This window comes from Schistocerca serialis, chromosome 2 (genome assembly GCF_023864345.2).
Source record: "Schistocerca serialis cubense isolate TAMUIC-IGC-003099 chromosome 2, iqSchSeri2.2, whole genome shotgun sequence".
Taxonomy (NCBI): Eukaryota; Metazoa; Arthropoda; class Insecta; order Orthoptera; family Acrididae; genus Schistocerca; species Schistocerca serialis.
This window is the reverse complement of record NC_064639.1, coordinates 927,542,417-927,562,585: the sequence shown is the minus strand read 5'-3', so window position 1 is coordinate 927,562,585 and position 20,169 is coordinate 927,542,417. Positions and strand designations below refer to the sequence as shown.

Genomic DNA, 20,169 nt, shown 5'->3' with positions numbered 1-20,169 from the left:
CACTGGTAGCAGTTACTTCTGTAAAATATCTGGGAGTATGCGTGCGGAACGATTTGAAGTGGAATGATCATATAAAATTAATTGTTGGTAAGGCGGGTACCAGGTTGAGATTCATTGGGAGAGTGCTTAGAAAATGTAGTCCATCAACAAAGGAGGTGGCTTACAAAACACTCGTTCGACCTATACTTGAGTATTGCTCATCAGTGTGGAATCCGTACCAGATCGGTCTGACGGAGGAGATAGAGAAGATCCAAAGAAGAGCGGCGCGTTTCGTCACAGGGTTATTTGGTAACCGTGATAGCGTTACGGAGATGTTTAATAAACTCAAGTGGCAGACTCTGCAAGAGAGGCGCTCTGCATCGCGGTGTAGCTTGCTCGCCAGGTTTCGAGAGGGTGCGTTTCTGGATGAGGTATCGAATATATTGCTTCCCCCTACTTATACCTCCCGAGGAGATCACGAATGTAAAATTAGAGAGATTAGAGCGCGCACGGAGGCTTTCAGACAGTCGTTCTTCCCGCGAACCATACGCGACTGGAACAAGAAAGGGAGGTAATGACAGTGGCACGTAAAGTGCCCACCGCCACACACCGTTGGGTGGCTTGCGGAGTATCAATGTAGATGTAGATGTAGATGTAGAAGGTCTAAGTTTGCATATACTCCCTCCACTTCTGAAACACCCTGTAAGTTGTAGATTTGCACAATGAGTATGACCTGTGCTGTGCCGTATGTTGTGTAAGGAATGTGGTGCCCCTGGTGTGTCGCAGGACTGCGCGTGGTGTACGACGTGCGCCAGCCGGTGGGCAGCCGCGTGAGCAGCGTGCTGGTACGCTGCGCCGAGTGCCGGGTACCGCGCTACGAGCCGCTGGTGCCGGACGCGTGGTACACGGTCGCCATCACCACCTACATGGCGCAGAACAGGGACACCTTCCGCATGCTGCGCGACAGCGGCGTCAACCACACTGCCGGTGAGTACCGCTCCTGCTACCTAGCACGTAACACTTGCTTATTCACCGGGAGGCCGCTCTCTGCACATAGGCGGCGCGAGGCGTGTCAGCTGCCTGTAGAACCGCCTGCATGCTTCTGCACACTAAAATATTCACAGTGTCTGCACAGATAGCAGATAACGCTGTCAGAAGGTCGCGGGTAGTTACCATACGTTTATCTATGGAATGAGCGTAGTCTAGTGTGCGTGTCTTCGACATCAAACAAGGCTAGTCATATGATTTTGGGACGAAGAATTTTAACCCTTCTAGAAATGTGTGGGACGCCAGAGAGGCCATTCTGAAGCTGCAGTTGATAATGGAGCCGCCGGTAGCTACCATAGTTATGTGTATGTATGCATGTCCTGAACATCAAACAAGGCTAGCCATGTGATTTTGGGACGACGCATTTTAATCCTTCTAGCACTTAGCATGTGTGGGACGCAAGAGAGGCAATTCTCTCGTTGCAGTTGATAATGGAAGCGATACTAAAGAAAATTCAAGACACGTTCATAGGATTTGTCAAACGGGGCAAGATATTGGAAAGTCTAACGGAAATTGAGGTAATCTTTCGGGAGATATGGGTAATATGCAATATGTACAAGAGCCAAGAGGGAATAATAAGAGTGGACGACCAAGAACGAAGTGTTGGGATTAAAAACGGTATAAGAAGGGATGTAGTCTTTCGCCCTTACTGTTCAATCTGTAAATTGAAAAAGCAATGATGGAAATAAAACAAAGATTCAGGAGTGGGATTAAAATTCAAGGTGAAAGGATATCAATGATACGATTCTCTGTTGACATTCCTATCCTGAATGAAATGGTTCAAATGGCTCTGAGCACTGCACTGTGGGACTTAACATCTGTGGTCATCAGTCCCCTAGAACTTAGAACTACTTAAACCTAACTAACCTAAGGACATCACACAAATCCATGCCCGAGGCAGGACTCGAACCTGCGACCGTAGCGGTCGCGCGGTTCCAGACTGAAGCGCCTAGAACGGATCGGCCACAACGGCCGGCTATCCTGAATGAAAGTGAAGAAGAATTACATGATCTGCTGAACGGAATGACCAGTCTAAGGAGTACAGAATATGGATTAAGAGTAAATCTAAGAAAGACGAAAGTAATGAGAAGTAGCAGAAATGAGAACAGAGAGAAACTAAACATCAGGGTTGATAGTCACGAAACAGATGAAGTTATGGAATTCTACCACTTAGGAAGCAAAATAACCAATGACGGACGGTGCAAGGAGGACATCAAAATTACACTGTCACTGGCAAAAAGAGCATTCCCGGCGAAGAGAAGTCCTCAAGTATCAGACATAGACCTCATTTTGAGGTAGAAATTTCTGAGAAGCATCGTTTGGAGCACAGCATTGTGTGGTAGTGAAACATGGACTATGTGGAAACCGGAACGGAAGACGGTAGAAGCATTTGCGATGTGGTGCTACAGATGAATGTTGAAAGTTAGCTGGACTGATAAGGTAAGGAATGAGGAGGCTCTCGCAGAATCGGAGAGGAAAGGAATTTGTGGAAAACACTGACGACGAGAAGAGATAGTATGATAGGACATCTATTAAGACATGAGGGAATGACTTCCATGGTACTAGAGGGAACTGTAGAGGGCAAAAACTGTAGAGGAAGACAGAGATTGGAACGCATCCAGAAAATAATTGAGGACGTAGGTTGCAAGTAATACCCTGAGATGAAGACGTTCGCACAGGAGAGAAATTTGCATCAAACCAGTCAGAAGAGTGATAACCCTCCCCCCCCCCCCCCCCCAAAAAAAAGAAAGAAAAGACCACTTCGCCTATTTCGAGTGTTTTTACTTCCGTACTACAAATAGATCACCTTCAGAAGTCCCGTGAAACTTTGTATGTGCGTTTTACATCTTAACAGTTTGATGATAGGAACTGAAGTTGGCTTAAGGATGTGAATAGCAGTGGTACTGCGCTTTCTCACCACTGTGTCGTAACTCAGATTCCACTTTATTCAAGTTTTTCCAGTAACGGGATAAGAAGTAACATCCAACAGTATTTTTTTTTGTTTACATTTACTACTGAACTTGTTCATATTTCAACAACATTTGTTTTTAGGTTTTCTGTTGCACTTGTTTATATTGCCGAAGCTGTTCTAATTAATTACGTTATAATGACACTGTATACGAAACTGTCTCATGCAGGCATATTTAGATACACACAGTGGTTTGAGAACCTGCATAAACTGGAGGGAATTAATCAGACTGTCATGACAAAATTTTATCCGCATATGAACATAGCACCAACACAGAGGTTGTTTCACAATTCCTGTTGCACACTTCTAGACGTTATAGAGGGGACTTAAGAATCCATGTCCGAAAACGTCAACCAACGGTACTACGAAGTGCCAAACTTATAGGAGCCGGTGCCTGTACATGTATGTACATACAGGGTGATTCCGTGATGATGTTACAAACTTTCATGGATGTTGCAGACAAATAAATGCATCACTTTGAGGTAAGGGTCCCTCTACCGGAAACGAACGACTGAAAAGTTACAATCGAAAATCATTCTGATACCTCTGACAGTGGAATGCTCAATAGAGGAGACGTGTTTCATAGTAGATGAAAAAGTGCTCAAAGCTCCTCAGGTATGCGTTTTAGAGCCCATGTTTACTAGACGTTTTTCACTTGTTTTGATCCATACTACCACCTCAGAAAGTTGGTTACCCAATAATCTCAGGAACAACAATCCCAGCAAATGTATTCCACTATCAGATGTATCAAAATGGTTTTCGCTTATAACTTTCGACTCGTTCGTTTCCGGTACAGGGGCTATTACCTCAAATTGATGCATTTATTCGCTTCCATCATCCTTGAAAGTTTGTAATATCATCACGGAATCACCCTGTATGTACATACATTTACAGACACTGGTTACTATAACTTTAGCGCTCTGTAGCATCGCCGGTTGACATTTCCGAACATGGGTTCAAAAACATGATCTACTAAGTCCTCTCTACAACCTCTAGAATGTGTAACAAGAATTGTGAAACAACCTCTATATTGGTGCTATGTTCATATGCAGATAAAATTTATACATGAAAGTCTGATTAATTTCCTCCAATTTGCGTATCTGAGTATGTCTGCATGAGACAGTTTCCTATACAGTGTCATTGTAACGTAATTAATTAGAACAGATTCGCCAATATGAGACAGTGCAATAGGAAACCTAACAAAATATTGTTGGCTGTCACCAACAGAGATTCGACATTATGAACAAGTGGAACAGAAAACGTAAAATAATACTATTGGCTGTCACTTCTTATCCCGTCACCAGAAAACTTTAAATAAGGTGAAATTCGAGCTATGATACTATGGCGAAAAAGCACAGTACCATTGTTCCTCACATCTTTAAGCTAACTTCAGTTGCTGGTAACAAATTGCTAAGAGCTCTGTAAAACGCGTGTATACCGTATTTGTAAAGGTGATCTATCTGTATCGGCGAAGTAATAACACTCAAAAAACGCTAAGGGCTATACGGGCTAAAATACGCCATTCCAAAATCACGTGATTTGAGATGAGCGTGTTGCGGACAGAATTATAGTTGTGGGCATCGGAATGCTTCCCGAATAGATATTTATGGTCGTTACACACACATACCTGGATGGATCGAGACTGTGGAGGGGATAGTTCTTGCAAACAGTCCGTCGCAACGGTTCGCAGTGAATGGGTCTCATTACCACCACACACTTGTTAGGATCGTGCCACACTTGTGACAAACAAGCCGCTTGTGACAAATAGGCCGTCCTCGCACGGGATGTGTTTCCCACCGCAAAGCAAATGTGGTTGGTACCCGCTCAGAAACTAGCTGTTACAGCACACGGAACGTGTTCTTCAACGTGGTTTGTGACCACAGGGCTATCTAGCGGCAGCTGTTGGCTGTGACTCGCACGGAAACTACTGAGGTTTGTTTGTGAAAATGGACGTGCGTAAAATAGGCCCCATTAGGTGTGGTAGCGATAGTCGAAGATGAGCAGAGAAAATCGAGAAGAAGATTGTGGGCACGTCGATGGGTGTAACAGCAAAATTTTGCCTTGGCATTACTTTGGAATCGTCAGCTCTGGCAAACGCTTTTTAGATTTTCAAATATATGAGAAAGCTGGTCGGCTCGGCAATGTTAATTTTGGTAATCTTTACTTTTAACATTCTTCAAACACCGGTCCTCTTTCGCTGCGTCTGTTGAAGACAAATTTGCACTCTAGTGCATACGCTGGTTTGGCAGTACTATAGTCTATACGCTCTACTGAATTGTAAGGGATTAGCTAGTGTGACGTAGACAAGAATCCTGCAATTCATGGGTCCTCGTTCCCTGGCACGTGCACAAACTCAAATTCACTCCTGAACGGAAAGCTCTCTTATGCACAGATGGTAAACGAAATACGAGAGCTATTCAGAAAGCAAGGTCCGATCAGTTACGAAATGGAAATCACAGTGAAAAACAAAAATGTTTTATTTGCAGCAATTTCCTACACCTTTCAGCTACTTTTCTACATTTGTCGTAGCGCTGTACCAACTTTGCAATATCCATTTCATAGAAGGCTGCCGTCTGTGCTTTCTGTCAATTGTTTACGCTGATCTGCAGCTCGTTGTCTGTGCCAAAATATTGTCTTCATAGATAGCGGTTCATATGAGCAGAGATGAAAATCAGAGATAGCCAAGTTCGGGCTGTATGGCGGGTGATCAAACATTACCCATCGAAAACGCTGCAAGAGCATCCTCATTGCCTTTGCAGTGTGCGGCCGAAAATCGTCATGAAGATGGAGATGCATGACAGTTACGAAGTGGGGTTCAAATTCCCATTCAGGCACCCAGATTCAGATATCCCGCGGTCTCCGTAAATAACTTAAAGCAAATGCTGCGCTGATGCCTTTGAAAAAGACACTGCGAATTTCGCTCTCCGACATCGTCTATTCCGTGTATGTGTCCTCGCCTCCAATGACCTCGTCGACGACGAGATGGTGTGTCCCAGTTTTTCTTCATTTCTTTCAGCACAGGAGACCCTGTGTTCGGTTCCCAGATGGCGACTCAAATTTTCCAACAAGTAGCAGGACTTTCCAGCTAGCTTCGTAAGTCAACTGCTAAGCAGCTCGAACGAAATAGGCCACAGATACGGGCTGATTCAGAAATGCTGAAGTAAAATTTCAGAGAGACAAGAGCTGAGCGATTGTATCAATTTGACCCGGGCTATTAGGTTTACCTACCTCGGTTTCATATATACTTTGTCGTTGCGCAGCCCAGAAAGTTTGTACCGTCGTCATGGAAACACACTTCAGAAGACTAGTACCAGGAACTGAGTCACACGACTGCAATCTTGGCTGGTTTAGAGGAAGGGACGAAACAGCGAGGTCATCGGTCCCATCGGATTAGGGAAGGATGGGGAAGGAAATCGGCCGTGCACCTTCAAAGGAACCATCCCGACCTTTGCCTGAAGCGATTTAGGGAAATTACGGAATACCTGAATGAGGACGGCCGGACGAGGATTTGAATCATCGTCCTCACGTATGTGAGTCCAGTGCGTTTCCAATCATCACGTAAAATACTACCATAACGCATCTAAGGGAGGTATTTATATAAGAATTTTTAACATCGTGCAGCCTCGTCAGCAACTGTGACAATTAAACATATAACACGTCAGCCTCAGTTGCAAATAGAAACCACTCTTAGGTTTCAGCAAAAATAATTTGGCCTTCTTCAGAAGCTATTGAGTTAAGTGTCAATAGCTTCTGAAGAAGGACAAATTATTTTGGCTGAAACTTAATTAAAGATTGGCTTCTGTCTGCAACTGAGGCTGACGTGTTATTTGTTTGAGGTATTTATATGATTAAGAGGCCAAAACAATGCAGTGTAGTACTCCAGAAGAAAACGGGTGCAACTGTTACTGAACTCAGAGTGTGTGAAGTACTGGACACAAACGAGGGGCGTTCAGTAAGTAATGCAACAGGTCGATTTCACTCAGGATTCCAATGCACCACATTGTTCCGCACTCTTTTGACTACAAAACTCTATTTTTCAACATAATCCCTTACGCCTTACGCCACCTTGGGAAGTCCTGTATGTCCGCGTAGTACCGCTCTACTCGTCGACGTGGGATCTAAGTTCTTGCTGCATCAATGACCTCCCCATCATCCACGTACTGCTTCCTTCATTGGGCCAGACAGGTGGACGTTGGAATGTGCCAGATCCGGGCTGTAGAGTGGATGAGGATTTACAGTCCAATGAAGTTTTGTGAGCTCCTCTCGGGTACGCAGACTGGTGTGGGGCCTTGCATTGTCGTGCAGAGGGAAAAGTTCGTTTATATTTTTGTGGTGACGAACACGCTGAAGTCTTTTTCCTCAATTTCCTGAGGACAGTACAATACACTTCAGAGTTGATCATTGTACCGTGAGGGAGGACAGCAAACAGAATAACCCCCTCAGAACCCCAGAAGACTGTCGACGGTGGAACTTCTCTTCGGAGGAGAGGCGGTGTGGCTCCACTCCACGAATCCCCGTTTTGTTTCCGGTCCGGAGTGATGGATCCAATTTTCATTGCCTGTGACGATGTTCGACAAAAAAATGTCGACGATTAGCTTCGTAACGAGTGAGTAATTCCGCATAGATGGTCCTTCATTGCTCTTTATAGTCTTGTGTTGTCCGCCCAGCTGAGTGGTCAGCGTGACGGATTGCCGTCCTACGGGTCCGGGTTCGATTCCCGGCTGGGTCGGAGATTTTCTCCGCTCAGCGACTGGGTGTTGTGTTGCCTTCATCATCATTTCATCCCCATCCGGCTCGCAGGTCGCCCAATGTGGCGTCGAATGTAATGAGGCCTGCACCAAGGCGGCCGGACCTGCCCCGCCAGGGGCCTCCCGGCCAATGAAGCCAGATGCTCATCTCCATTTCCATGGTCTTGTGTTGAGCGGCGACGAACGGCGAACCTTCGAGTACTCCACTTGGTGGACGATCGTATCAGCACTACTTACAGAGATGTCGAATTGAGCACCGAGGTGTCTGATTGTGATCTGTCGATCACCTCGAATGAGAGTGTCCGCACGTTCCAGCATTGCAGGAGTCACAGCCGTGTGCGGCCGGCAGGCACGCGGGAGATCGGTCAGGTTTGTGGGATTTTGTTGTGATTATGACAGACGCTTCGCCAAATACCTCACTGTACTTTTGTTCACTGACAGGTCTTCGTAGACATTCTGCAAGCGCCTGTGAATATCTGCGATGCGCTGCTTTTCTGCTAAAAGAAACTCAGTGCAAGCTATCTGCTTGGAACGCACCTCCGTTACAGACGCCATTTTGGAGGCTACGCACAGCGCCGTCACCTATCGGAACTTGATGAAACTATAGGGGATGGAGAGTGATATTTCTCGATGTATCACAATAAATTCTACATTTTTTTACCCGAAACAGTCCGAGAAAAAAAGTGTTGCATTTCTAATTGAATGCCCGTCGTATTAACAGTATTGTTCTTCCTGGAGAAGGAACACAAAAGTATAGGTGGTTCCAAAATGTTCTTTCAGGAGCCGACTTTGTTTGTTCGAATTTTACACTATCTGAGCAATTTGTTTACAAGCTAGATGTGTTGCTCCTTTTAGGCCAGAGCGAATAAAACATTACCTATCATTTGTACAATGGACTGGGTAGGCAGACAAAACCCCGAATTATAACACTATTGTCTGTTACTCAGGAATGTCGATAAAACTGTAACTAATTTGAATCTTGCTATTTATTGTAATCAAAATATAGGGTGAGTAGCAAGTCTTTACCTGACTGCAAAGATTTATTTCAAAAGAACTACGCTAAGCAGATGCGGACTGTCGCAAATAGTAGCCTAACTTACTAAATTTTTTTGTATACACCTCTACAACTGACCTTGCACCTACGTTACAGGAGTTTCAACCACGGACAGTGTTTCAACAAGATGGTGCGCCGAAATAGTTGGGGTTATTTATTCAGCAGTTCTTGGATGAAACCTTTCCGGACGGATGGATCGGTAGAGACGCTCCAGCATTATAGCAACATTTCAGCACACATAACACTTGTTGATCTTTTTGTGAGGTTGCGTTAAGGGTAAGATGTTCACTCTTATGGCAAGAAAACGAGACGCTGTAAAGTCAGTGACGGGGCAAATGTTGCTGGGAAAGACATGGAGAGAAATACACAATCACTTGGATTTTCTACCGGTAGTAAACGGATCACTCCTGGGAATGTATCCATAAGAAAGTTTTATGAGCTAAGGCACGATCAGCAACAAACAGCATAGCTGTATCTAGCAGAGTTTCTCCGTAATAAATTTTTGTAATCAGCGAAATACTTAATGCTCACCCTGTGATACTTCTGTAACACATATCAAAGTGAGACAGTTCTTTTATTAGCAGTTATAAAATCCGGATTTTTTTCGGTGCTTGTACTTAACAATCCCAGTACATATGAGGTAAGTGAAAGAGTCAATGGACTCCAATTTAATTTTTGAATACGTCACCAGTTTCACTTATAGGTAACAATTTTTCATTTATTATTTACATGCAAAGTTCCTCAAAATTCTAGGTCACATAGGTGCTTTACTATCAACGCTTTCAATTTGTTGTTCAGATGTTCAAATGTGTGTGAACTCCTAAGGGACCAAACTGCTGAGATCATCGGTCCCTACACTACTTAGACTAGCTTATGCTAAGAACAACACACACACACACACACATGCCCGAGGGAGGACTCGAACCTCCGGCGGGACGGGTCGCGCAATTCGTGACATGGCGCCTCTAACCGTGCGGCCAATCCACGCGGTTCAATTTATTGAATTACTTGAACAGAATGTTATGAGAGTAAATTGTGAAAAAGGTCAAAAATATCACAACGTGCTCCTTATCACCGTAATGAGCAATGCGACGTAAATTTCTGTTGCAGGTCGGCTTGACACGGACGTGTTCATTGACTATATGAAGAAGAACAACCCCATCACGCATGGGATTGATGGGCGCACCGTGGTCCTGTACTGACGGAATACACGAGAGTTATGGTTCACCAGGGCCTACGGGACCTGCTGCCGGAGTGGTGCGTGTGAAGGTGACGTCTGTTGCCAAGCTGAGCAAGAAACGATGACAACTGAGAGACTTTCTTTAATGCTTCACTTTTCTTCCTAAGTACCTACGCAATGAGAACAGATATTTATTTTATATCATTTGTTTCATGAACGATAATTGTAATTCTGGTTACGCAGGTAATGGGTTCGATGGATCGCAGTCGTAAGAGTGATACACTTTATAGTTTGTAATTTGGTTTATACGAGAAATATATATTGGGGTTGCGTTTGGTTTTCCTCTAGACCTACAGAAACACACGGGGAAATTCTGGCTGGCCTCACAGCCAGGGTTCTCATGTTGAAAGAAAAAAAGCAGTCTGTGACCGACAGCGTGGTGGCGACACTATATCCTAGCGTGACTCGCCTTCCTAGACAAATCACTATCCAGCACCAGCGTGCTGGCACTCGACTCGGAGGTAGCCATTTCGATTTCTGGCGGTGCAAGGAAAGAGAGACGGTAGCGTTATCTATTCGAGCACCGTACTTTGGGCCAGTGTCCTGCATTAAATTCCAAAGCCTTCCGTAGTTTCGAAGTGGGGACATATGGCACTGTTGACGGTGGTACGTCCATCGGGTATGGATGTTAAGCCCGGCGGTCCCTTAGGTACTACTCGGGAAGAGAAGGCTATGTGCTTATCATCGCACAACACAAATGTACACACTATGAACACAACTATTACAGTCACCTACACTAAGCATATACACTTAAGACGCAAGTCTCATACACCGCATGGAAAGGGGCCATTTTGCGCGGAAGAAGGAAAAATCCTTCCCGATTAGCCGGCTGAATCTCCCACTCGATGTCTTCCAGCCAGCAATGCTGTATAACTGTTTATTTTTTTTTTTATCGCAATGTAGTCGCTTCTGAAAGATCTAAGTCGAAACAAGGCCCCGGAAGTAAACGATATTCCGTCAGAACTACTAATAGCTTTGGGAGAGCCAGCCTTGATAAAATTCGGCCATCTGCTGTGCAAAAAGCAGTTGCTTGACAGCTGCGAAAATTACCGAACTGTCGGTTTAATAAGTCATGGCTGCAAGATACTAACACGAATCCGTTACAGAAGAATGGAAAAACTGATAGAAGCAGACCTCGAGGAAGATCAGTTTGGATTCTGGAGAAATGTAGGAACACGCGTGATAATACTGACCCTACGACTTATCTTAGAAGACCGGTTAAGGAAAGGCAAACCCACATTTTTAGCATTTCCAGACTAAGTGAAAGTGTTTGACAGTGTTAAATGGAATACTCTCTTTGAAATTCTGAAGGTAGTAGGAGTAAAATAGAGGGAGCGAAAGGTTATTTACAACTTGTACAGAAAACAGACGGCAGTTACAAGAGTCGAGGGGAATGAAAGGGAAGCAGTGGTTGCGGAGGGAGTGTGAGAAGGTTACATCACCGATGTTGTTGAATCTGTACGTTGAGCAAACAGTGAAGGAAACCATACAAAAATCTGGGCGAGGAATTAAAGTGCAGTTGTAATTCTTACAGAGACAGCAAATGACTTGGAAGAGCAGCTGAAGGGAATGGAGAGTCTCTTGAAAGGAGGATATAAGATGAACATCAACAAAACCAAAACAAGCATAATGGAATGCAGTCGAATTAAATCAGGTGATGCAAAGGGACTCAGATTAGGAAACGAGACATTTAGAGATTAGTTTTGCTAATTAGGCAGCAAAATAACTGATGATGGCCGAAATAGAGAGGATATAAAACGTAGACTGGCGATGGCAAGAAAAGCGTTTTTGAAGAAGAAAAATCTGTTAACATCGAATATAGATTTAAGTCTTAGGAAATCTGCAGTTCACCTACAAAATAGATTACTGGTGTGGCCCGACTATTTACGTATGTGGAATCCATACCAGGTAACAGAAGACAGTAAGCATACGCTATGAAGAGCATCGCAAATTGTGGCAGGCTTTACTAGTACAATGTCTTAAGGAAAGTGGTACATATTTGAAGAAAGTGACATTTTATCTCGCGATCATTTAGTAATTTTCTGGGCGAATATACTAATATCTCCAGCCGTTTCTTATCGCTCCTTACAGGAGTGATAAGAAAAGGCTGGAGATATTAGTATATTCGCCCAGATTTAGCAGATCACACAGTGAATTGTAAGAATTTTTTCTGTACATACTACAAAGGAATGTATGGGAGTGGAAGGGGGGGTACTTAATATAAGATCAATAAAAATATATTTAGCCTTAGATTTTACATTCGTTTGCAAAATATGACAACGGTACAGAAAGTAACCCCCGCCACACACCTCAAGGTCGCTTGTAGACGTAGAAAGTATATATACAGGTGCATCGTCTCCAGGCGTTCTTTACTTTCTTTTGAGTCTCAACCGCAACACAGAACACTGGAAAAATCACGAGCGCCCAACAAAATATCCACACAAGGCATTTAACCTTCCTCGTCATATTTTTTTAATTTACATGAGCTGCTCAAGGGGGTCACCATGTAACGTTACAAAGCTTTGGTGATGTATCTGGCTCTCATATTTGATTCGTAGCTGCCATGGTTACCTCATCTAAGGGACCCGAAGGCAATGTCTCCGAGGACACTGAATACATTTTCAAATCTTAACCACCGCTCGTGGACGGGAGACAGGGCGCATCTAGTCCAGTTTGATAGGTTTCTTGTGCCATCACGCCAAGATTTCGGATAGGCCGTGTACAGATCAGCAAGATTCGCTCATCTCAAGGTGACTGATGTTACGAGCTAAGTAGTTATCAGGCTAGTCACAAGTGCCTACAGAACAATGATGGGTGTGGACCAGCCTCTGCGCCAACACTTACCATCCGACGGCAGCTCCTTATAGTCCAACAGGCAGAAGAGATCCTCCCTGTTCCAGAATCCACGGCGTACAATTTAGTTGATCTACCTGGTCGTCCATGAGCAACTGGGCTGTTTGGATCCACGTAAAGTTTAACCTAGAACTACAGGGTGAGTCGAAAAGGACTTTACGACTTTGGAATGATGTAGAATTTTATTGAGATAACTTGCAGAATCGGTACTTGTGCCATTTTGTAGCAAACTACATCTAATTTCACATAAAAGTGTCAAGTATCATTTTGGTTCGATGTGACAGCCATTTGTGATGCGGCAAACATCCAACCGGTAATCAATTTCTTCCCACACTCGTTGCAGAAAATCGAGCGTAACTTGTACAATAACAGAAGAGATTAGATTTTTGAGGTACGCTATATTGTTCGGTAGGGGAGGAACATATACGCGGTCTTTAATGAAACCCCAGAAAAAGAAATCCAGTGGTGTTAAGTCCGGGGAGCGAGGTGGCCATGCGATTCGCCCTTCATGGCCAATTCACCGACCTGGGAAGCGATTATCGAGGAAACCTCGAACTTCCATGGGGAAATGAGTTGGGGAAACGTGTTGCTGGTAGTAAAACATCACATCTCGGTCATCTTCATCGATGTGCGGAATCGAAAGGTTTTCAAGCATATCCAGAGACATCTGTTGTATAGAATCATCACCAGCACGTGGGCGACCTGGTGATTTATCAGGTTGCAGTGAACAACTCGCCTCAGCAAAGTTCTTGGGCCAAGTGTAAACTGTAGGCCTCCTTGGAAGTTCCTTGGCATATTCGGTGAGAAATTCACGCCGAACATTTGTTGCAGAGTTCGTTTCATGAATCCAAAGCACGCATGATGCACGCACCACACCAGTGAAAATAGCCATTTTGACTTCGCAGTAAGCTGGCGCTCCTGGTGGCGGTATGGGGTACTGATGCACTCCAAGGATCAAATTTGAGGTTGTTTGCTCCAGAATCATACAACTATCGATTCAGTAAGTTATCTCAATAAATTTCTATATTATTTCAAAGTTGTAAAGTTCTTTTTGACTCATCCTGTACTTTATGGGAAGAATTACCAACCCACATACATGGATCGAACTGACTACAATATTTTATAAGCGAGCCCGCAGCTATACAGCAGTATTGCTACATTGGTGTAAACAGAGGGACTCGTGTCGCTTTAGTGTGGTTTCTGCTGATTGTGTGCTCAAGATCCACATACCAAATGGATTATCTACGTTTGATGCAAAATTACACGCGATATTGAGAGCAATGGAGCAGATGAGACGCACACAGCCTGAGATGTTGAGCTATTCTTCATCTACTTCGCCTCATCAAGAGCCGTTCAATAAAAACAAATGGAAGGCCGCGGAAGGAGGCGTTATTCTGGTGAGTATCTTGTGAACACCTCCTTCTCACTTGTCTTCGCACTGGGCACAGCGCTATGGCATAAGGGCTCCTGCTCCAGTGGGAAGACGCTCCAATGTTCGATGCAATGCCTGCGGCGTTCAGACGACGGTGCGTCACATTCTGGCAGTCTCACACATTTTAAACACCACTCACAACTTTCAGTGAACAGTAAACATCGAGAATAGCTTACATCGTAAGTGCGAGTGATGTTTAACACGTGTCAGACTCTGCACAAATGGACGATAAGAAAATTAAAAAAAAAAAAAAAGAATCTCACATCGAAAACATTTCATAAAAATGGCGTAGTACAAAGAAAAACACACTTGAAAATCGGAATCATTCTCCCGAAAAGCATCGTTTAAAATACGACAAAAAGAAAATCGTGACTGGTAGCAGAAAAGTTATTTATAAACAGACCTACCATTTTACAGCATTGTGCACTGGCTACAGGAAAGAAACATTTCGGAGATGACGACTGAATCAGCATGACAGTGCGCAATCTCATAAAGTAGCATCTGAGAGGCAACGGTTTGTTTATACTAACATTTCTGAAATGGATTTACCTGAAACCAATGGAGCGCGTTTGGGGCGTGTTAAAAACTTCTACTTTGCAGGCCCCAGCTTTCTACATAACTGCCTTCTACATCTACGTAAATACTCTGCAATCCATCGTAGGGTGCGGGGCGGAGGGTATCCTTTACCACAACTGATCGTTTACTATCCTGTTACACTGGCAGACAGAGCGAGGGGAAAACGCTATGCATACCTCCTTATGACCCCTAATTCCTCGTATCTTATCTTCGTGGTCCCTATGCGAAATGTACGTTGGCGGCAGTACGATCGTTCTGCAGTCAACTTCAAATTCCAGTTCTCTAAACTTTCTCAGCAGTGTTCTTTGAAGTGAATGTCTTCTTCCCACTTGAGCTCCCGAAGCATATCCGTAACACTTGCGTGCTGATCGAACCTACTGGTAACAAATCTAGCAATTCGACTCTGGATTGTTTGATGCCTTTCTTCAGTCCGACCTGGTACGGATCCCACACACTCGAGCAATACTCAAGAATAGGTCGCTCTAGCTTCCAATACACACTCCAGAGATGAACCACACTTTCCTAAAATTCTCCCAATAAACTAAATTCACCGATTCGCCTTCCCTCCCACAATCCTCGCATGCTCCTTCCGTTTCATGTCGCTTCGCAACGTTACTCCCAGATATTTAATTGACGTGAACTGTGTCAAGTAGGATACTACTAATGCTCTATCCGAACATTACAGGTTTGTTTTTGCTACTCATGCATATTAATTTATTTTTCTACATTAAGAGCCAGCTGACATTCATCACAAATGGTTCAAATGGCTCTGAGCACTATGGGACATCTGAGGCCATCAGTCCCCTAGGACTTAGAACTACTTAAACCTAACTAAGGACAGCACACACATCCATGCCCGAGGCAGGATTCGAACCTGTGACCGTAGCGGTCGCGCGGTTCCAGACGGAAGAGCCTAGAACCGTTCATTCATCACACCAACTAGAAATTTTGTCTAGATCATCTTGTACAATATCAGCCTACAGTCACTTGTCTTCGACACCTACCTGTACACCAGAGCATCATCAGCGAACAACCGCAGATTGCTGCCCATCCTGTCTGTCAGATCATTTATGTATATAGAAAATAGCAAAGATCTTATCACACTTCCCTGGGGCACTCCTAATGTTACCCCTGTGTCCGATGAACACTCGCGGTCGAGGACAACATACTGGGTTGTGTTACTTATGAAGTCTTCGAGCCACTCACATATGTGGGAGCCTATTGCGTATGCACGTACCTTCTCTGGTTTCGAATCCCGAGGAAGAATGGACTGCCATTCCTTCACCGACATTCAGATACACGGAAAGTATCCGAGCCCTCATAAAGGCGGAGGGCTAGTTTGCTTTCCTCGAAGAAAAAAAAAAAAATATAAAGCGAAATTATAATTAAAACACAATTACTCGAATTTTGTTAGCGCGTAAGTATAGCGCTTTTACTTTTATTTCTGATTAATATTTATGCACCATTAATAAATTACAAGGAGCAAATAAAATATTATATTTTTCATTATAGTAAAACCAGTACAACAAGAGCTGCCATAAATGAAAAGATATAAATTTTGTTTTACTTTCAATTTCTTAGAAAATTTATATAGTCACTAACACTTTTACTAGAATCATAGATTTATTGTTATTATTATTACTAATAGCATATGTCCCCTTGGAAGACAAGCAGGTGATTTTCAATCTTTCTTAAAGTTCTTCTTATTTTCCCAATATTTCTTTATTTTCTCCCCAATGCCTTCTTTCTTTCTTCGGTCCACTTTGGTCGGTATGGTTTTGGTTTCGCCTCTGGAGTAAGCATCCACTTATCAATTTTGCTTCTGAATGTATCCCTGTATGATTTGTTCGTCACTTCAGTTTTCGTTTTTGTCAAATCTTCCTTAACCTTAGCTGCCCAGGGTACTGATGTTTTAAGTGATGTCACATAGTCCAGTAGACTAGTTTGTTTCCAGGTAACCTGTTTAGGTGTCCATAGAATGTCATTTGTCTCTTTCTGATGTCAATTTCGATGTTTGTCACTTTTTCTGTTGTCTCGGTGGTTTGCAGTCTGTATCAATCTGGTGTGTGTCGTGGTCCAAGAATTTTTCTTATAAACTTTCTCTCCACATTCTTAATTTCTTGTAAATCTTATTTTAGATTCAATGAGAGTATTTCACTTCGATATGTGACTGTCGGTTTGATTACTACGTTGAAATATCTGATTTTAATGCCTTTTGACAGGCATTTTTGCTATACAAATATGGAACAAGTCTGGACATTTTCTTGATTTTCTGCAATTTGGTTTTTGTGGTATTTTTTCAATTTTTGTTGGTTCAATAAATTCATCGAAGTACTTAAAGTGTTTGAGCAGTTGATTTCACCATTATTTGTTTTAATTTTCGGAATATCTAACTTGGAACACATGAATTCTGTCTTCTCAAAGGAGATTTGCAGGCCAACCTTCTCTGCACATTCTCTGAGGGTCTCGATTTGTTTTCCTGGTGTTTCTTCACTGTGGGATAGACCCGCTAAATCATCTGTAAAGGCAAAATATGGAAAGTTCACTTTTCCTTGACCTCTTCGTAGTTCGATTGGCTTCCAAAAGTTTTGTTTTCTTAGTGGCATTTCACATTCTTTCATTACTTTGTCTAAATCTATGTTGAATAATAGTGGCGAGATCCCAACTCCTTGTCTTACTCCTGTTTTAACTAAAAATGGTCCCGAAATTCCATCTATGAATTTAATTTTTGATTTGTTTTCTGTCAGTGTTTGTTCAATCAGTTTTCGTGTTTTGGTGTCTAGTCCGCGTTTTTAGAATGCTGCATAGAGATTGTCTATCTACAGAATTGTATGTTTTCTTCAACGAATGTGCAGACTGTTGGTTTCGACCTGAGTGCTTCAATTTTTAAAATAGTTTTAAGACTAAAGATCTGTTCCGGGCACGATCTATTAGGTCGAAAGCCTGCTTGGCAATCTGAAAGTGTATGTTCTACTTGGTTTCTTTAGGAGAAATGAGAATAAAATTTCGTAAGTGACCGTCAAATTTATTGTGTTCAATAGTTTTCAGAAATGTGGTTCATTTAACTAATGTTTTTCAACGTTTATCTTTTTAATCTACTTACTGAATTATGAAATTTGCTAAATCCGAGGGAAAAAAAGAATCAGAGGGGGAGGGTGCAGGATTGGCAGATATGCCAGGGTAGCAGAGTCACCTCGGTACAGTTACGCCGCAACATTTTGTTTTTATCTTGTCTGCAATATTTCTTGGTGCGGTCTTGTAAATTTACAGCACTGTGAACATTGTAAAATACCAAATTGCACATATTGTTAATTTCTGAATGGACTTCCTTGGTTACAAATGATTTTGGTTAAATGGTATATCACATCACCAGTGTGGAAGTCCTTCAACTTAATGGTCTAAGGCGTAAATTCATATCGCCTGATTGTTTGCGCAACGAAATAAAATGCAGTGAGCAAAGCAGATACCAGATCAGATGAGATGTCGAAAAGTAATTTTTAATTCGCTCTGATGTGATATACAATACAATACGACGTAGAGCTACTTAGGAATTGTCCTGGAATATACTGATGTAGATGGTCTGTAGTTCAGGTCTAAATTATTAGAGTTGTTAGTGGTGAGTTTTAGTATCACTTGAATAACGCAGAATCAAGAGAGTGAACCACAATTGTTTGACGTGACTAAGAGATAGCGCCTTACATCTTATTCTGTGTGACATTTCGTCGCTACTCGAGAACCGTTCTCATCAGATACAGCACAGTTTAGAGAGTTTCTGTCCACCCAAGGGAACCCCGAACATACACCGCAAGCCGAGTCATCGTATTTCGGATAATGTTAGCCACCCAACTATCTCCAGAATGTCCATTCCATCCGCACATGGTGTCCAAGAACATTGACTGTCCGTAAACCACCACACGATCTGTGATAGTTCTGATATTATATCATGGTCACTGGAGGAGGTACATCTAAGGTAAGTAATTTTGTAAGCTACCTGCCACATGGGTGAAATAAGTATCCATATGATCACTGCAGTGAATCTCAGTCTAGCATCTGACTCCTGCAACGTTGCAGTTTGTGGTCGTTCCACTTCAGGTTCCAGGTCGCTCTAATATACTGAATGGTATTTTCACTAACAGCCTCATAATGCTTCCATCGTTATGCACCAGACTATTTTTATGCGTGTTGAACAGCAACCTCCCTATAACGCTACCTTTGTTTTTTATTGTACTTGGCACAGGCACTGGCGGTGATGTACAGACTAAAGAAACACACAGTCAGTTTCTGTGGCCGCTGTTGGAGGAGTTCATAAAGTGAACAGGTAGCTAGAAACAAAGTCCCGATCTTCGCGAAAGTCGTCAAACGCGTGAGCAAACAGTGAAACAGTGCAGGGGGCGATTAGAATTGAAAAGTGTGCACATGTCCAGCAGTATTCTCTTGGCCATATTGTTTACGGACCCTGTTGCATCAATGGACGCGCCCACGTGAAGTGCCCACATTAATATTATTAAATATGTAAGTAATTTTTGGGGTATATGAGGCTCGAAATTTAGTTTACGTAGTTGCCAGCTTTGGCAACAACAATGGTTCCAGCCCACCAGCGCACCAAGTCGAATTGCGCTTGAATAACGGGTATGGGTACATCATTCGATGATGCTTCAACTCGATGGTAGAATTCACTAATCGAAGTGACTGGTGGTAGGAGAAATATTAGTCTTTCCACACTCCACGACCGTTTCCTATGAGTGTCATATCTGGAGAATGCAGCGTTGCCTTATGTTTCTCAAAGATGTGTCACTGAGATCAAGAAGACAGTACTCCAGCCTTAACGTGTCACAGATATAGCTGTCGCTGTCTTTATTAACGTTTATGTGAATCAGAGATAATTGCGTTGATTACTCAAAGGCACACCGCACTGTCGCGCCAGGTGACCGTATGACAATGGCAAATTTGACTTGGCAACTCTCGACCTTAGCTTGTACACAAGGATGTGTCTATTGTGGTCATATGCGCACAACAAGGACTTCCTGAAAACGTGACTTAGTGCCACGACTGTCCTCTCAAGCCTCTGACATCTGCATGATTTTGACTGTGGCCCTCCTGAAAGAGAAAACCTTGTATCTCGCTCGGCTTATTGAGTAGTGACGTCAAAATGATGTGTTACTCGATGCGACCACGAAAGTCGATACCAGTCGACAAATGAAGAACACTGGATACGCCGTATTGGATTCGGTCGTAATTCCTTGTTTTCAGATTATCGCTCGTGTATTATGA

General features: G+C 43.1%; 1 protein-coding gene across 1 annotated transcript in view; it reads left to right on the top strand.

Moving 5' to 3' along the window:
- The window catches only part of LOC126458300 (apyrase-like), a 70,535-nt gene extending 58,408 nt beyond the window's left edge, over nt 1-12,127 (top strand). Inside the window, exons 8-9 of the mRNA XM_050095245.1 lie at nt 766-966; nt 9,908-12,127. Coding sequence (XP_049951202.1) covers nt 766-966; nt 9,908-9,999 — 293 coding nt within the window. The 3' untranslated portion in view covers nt 10,000-12,127. The remainder of the gene's footprint in view (nt 1-765; nt 967-9,907) is intronic.
- Nucleotides 12,128-20,169: the final 8,042 nt, after the last annotated feature.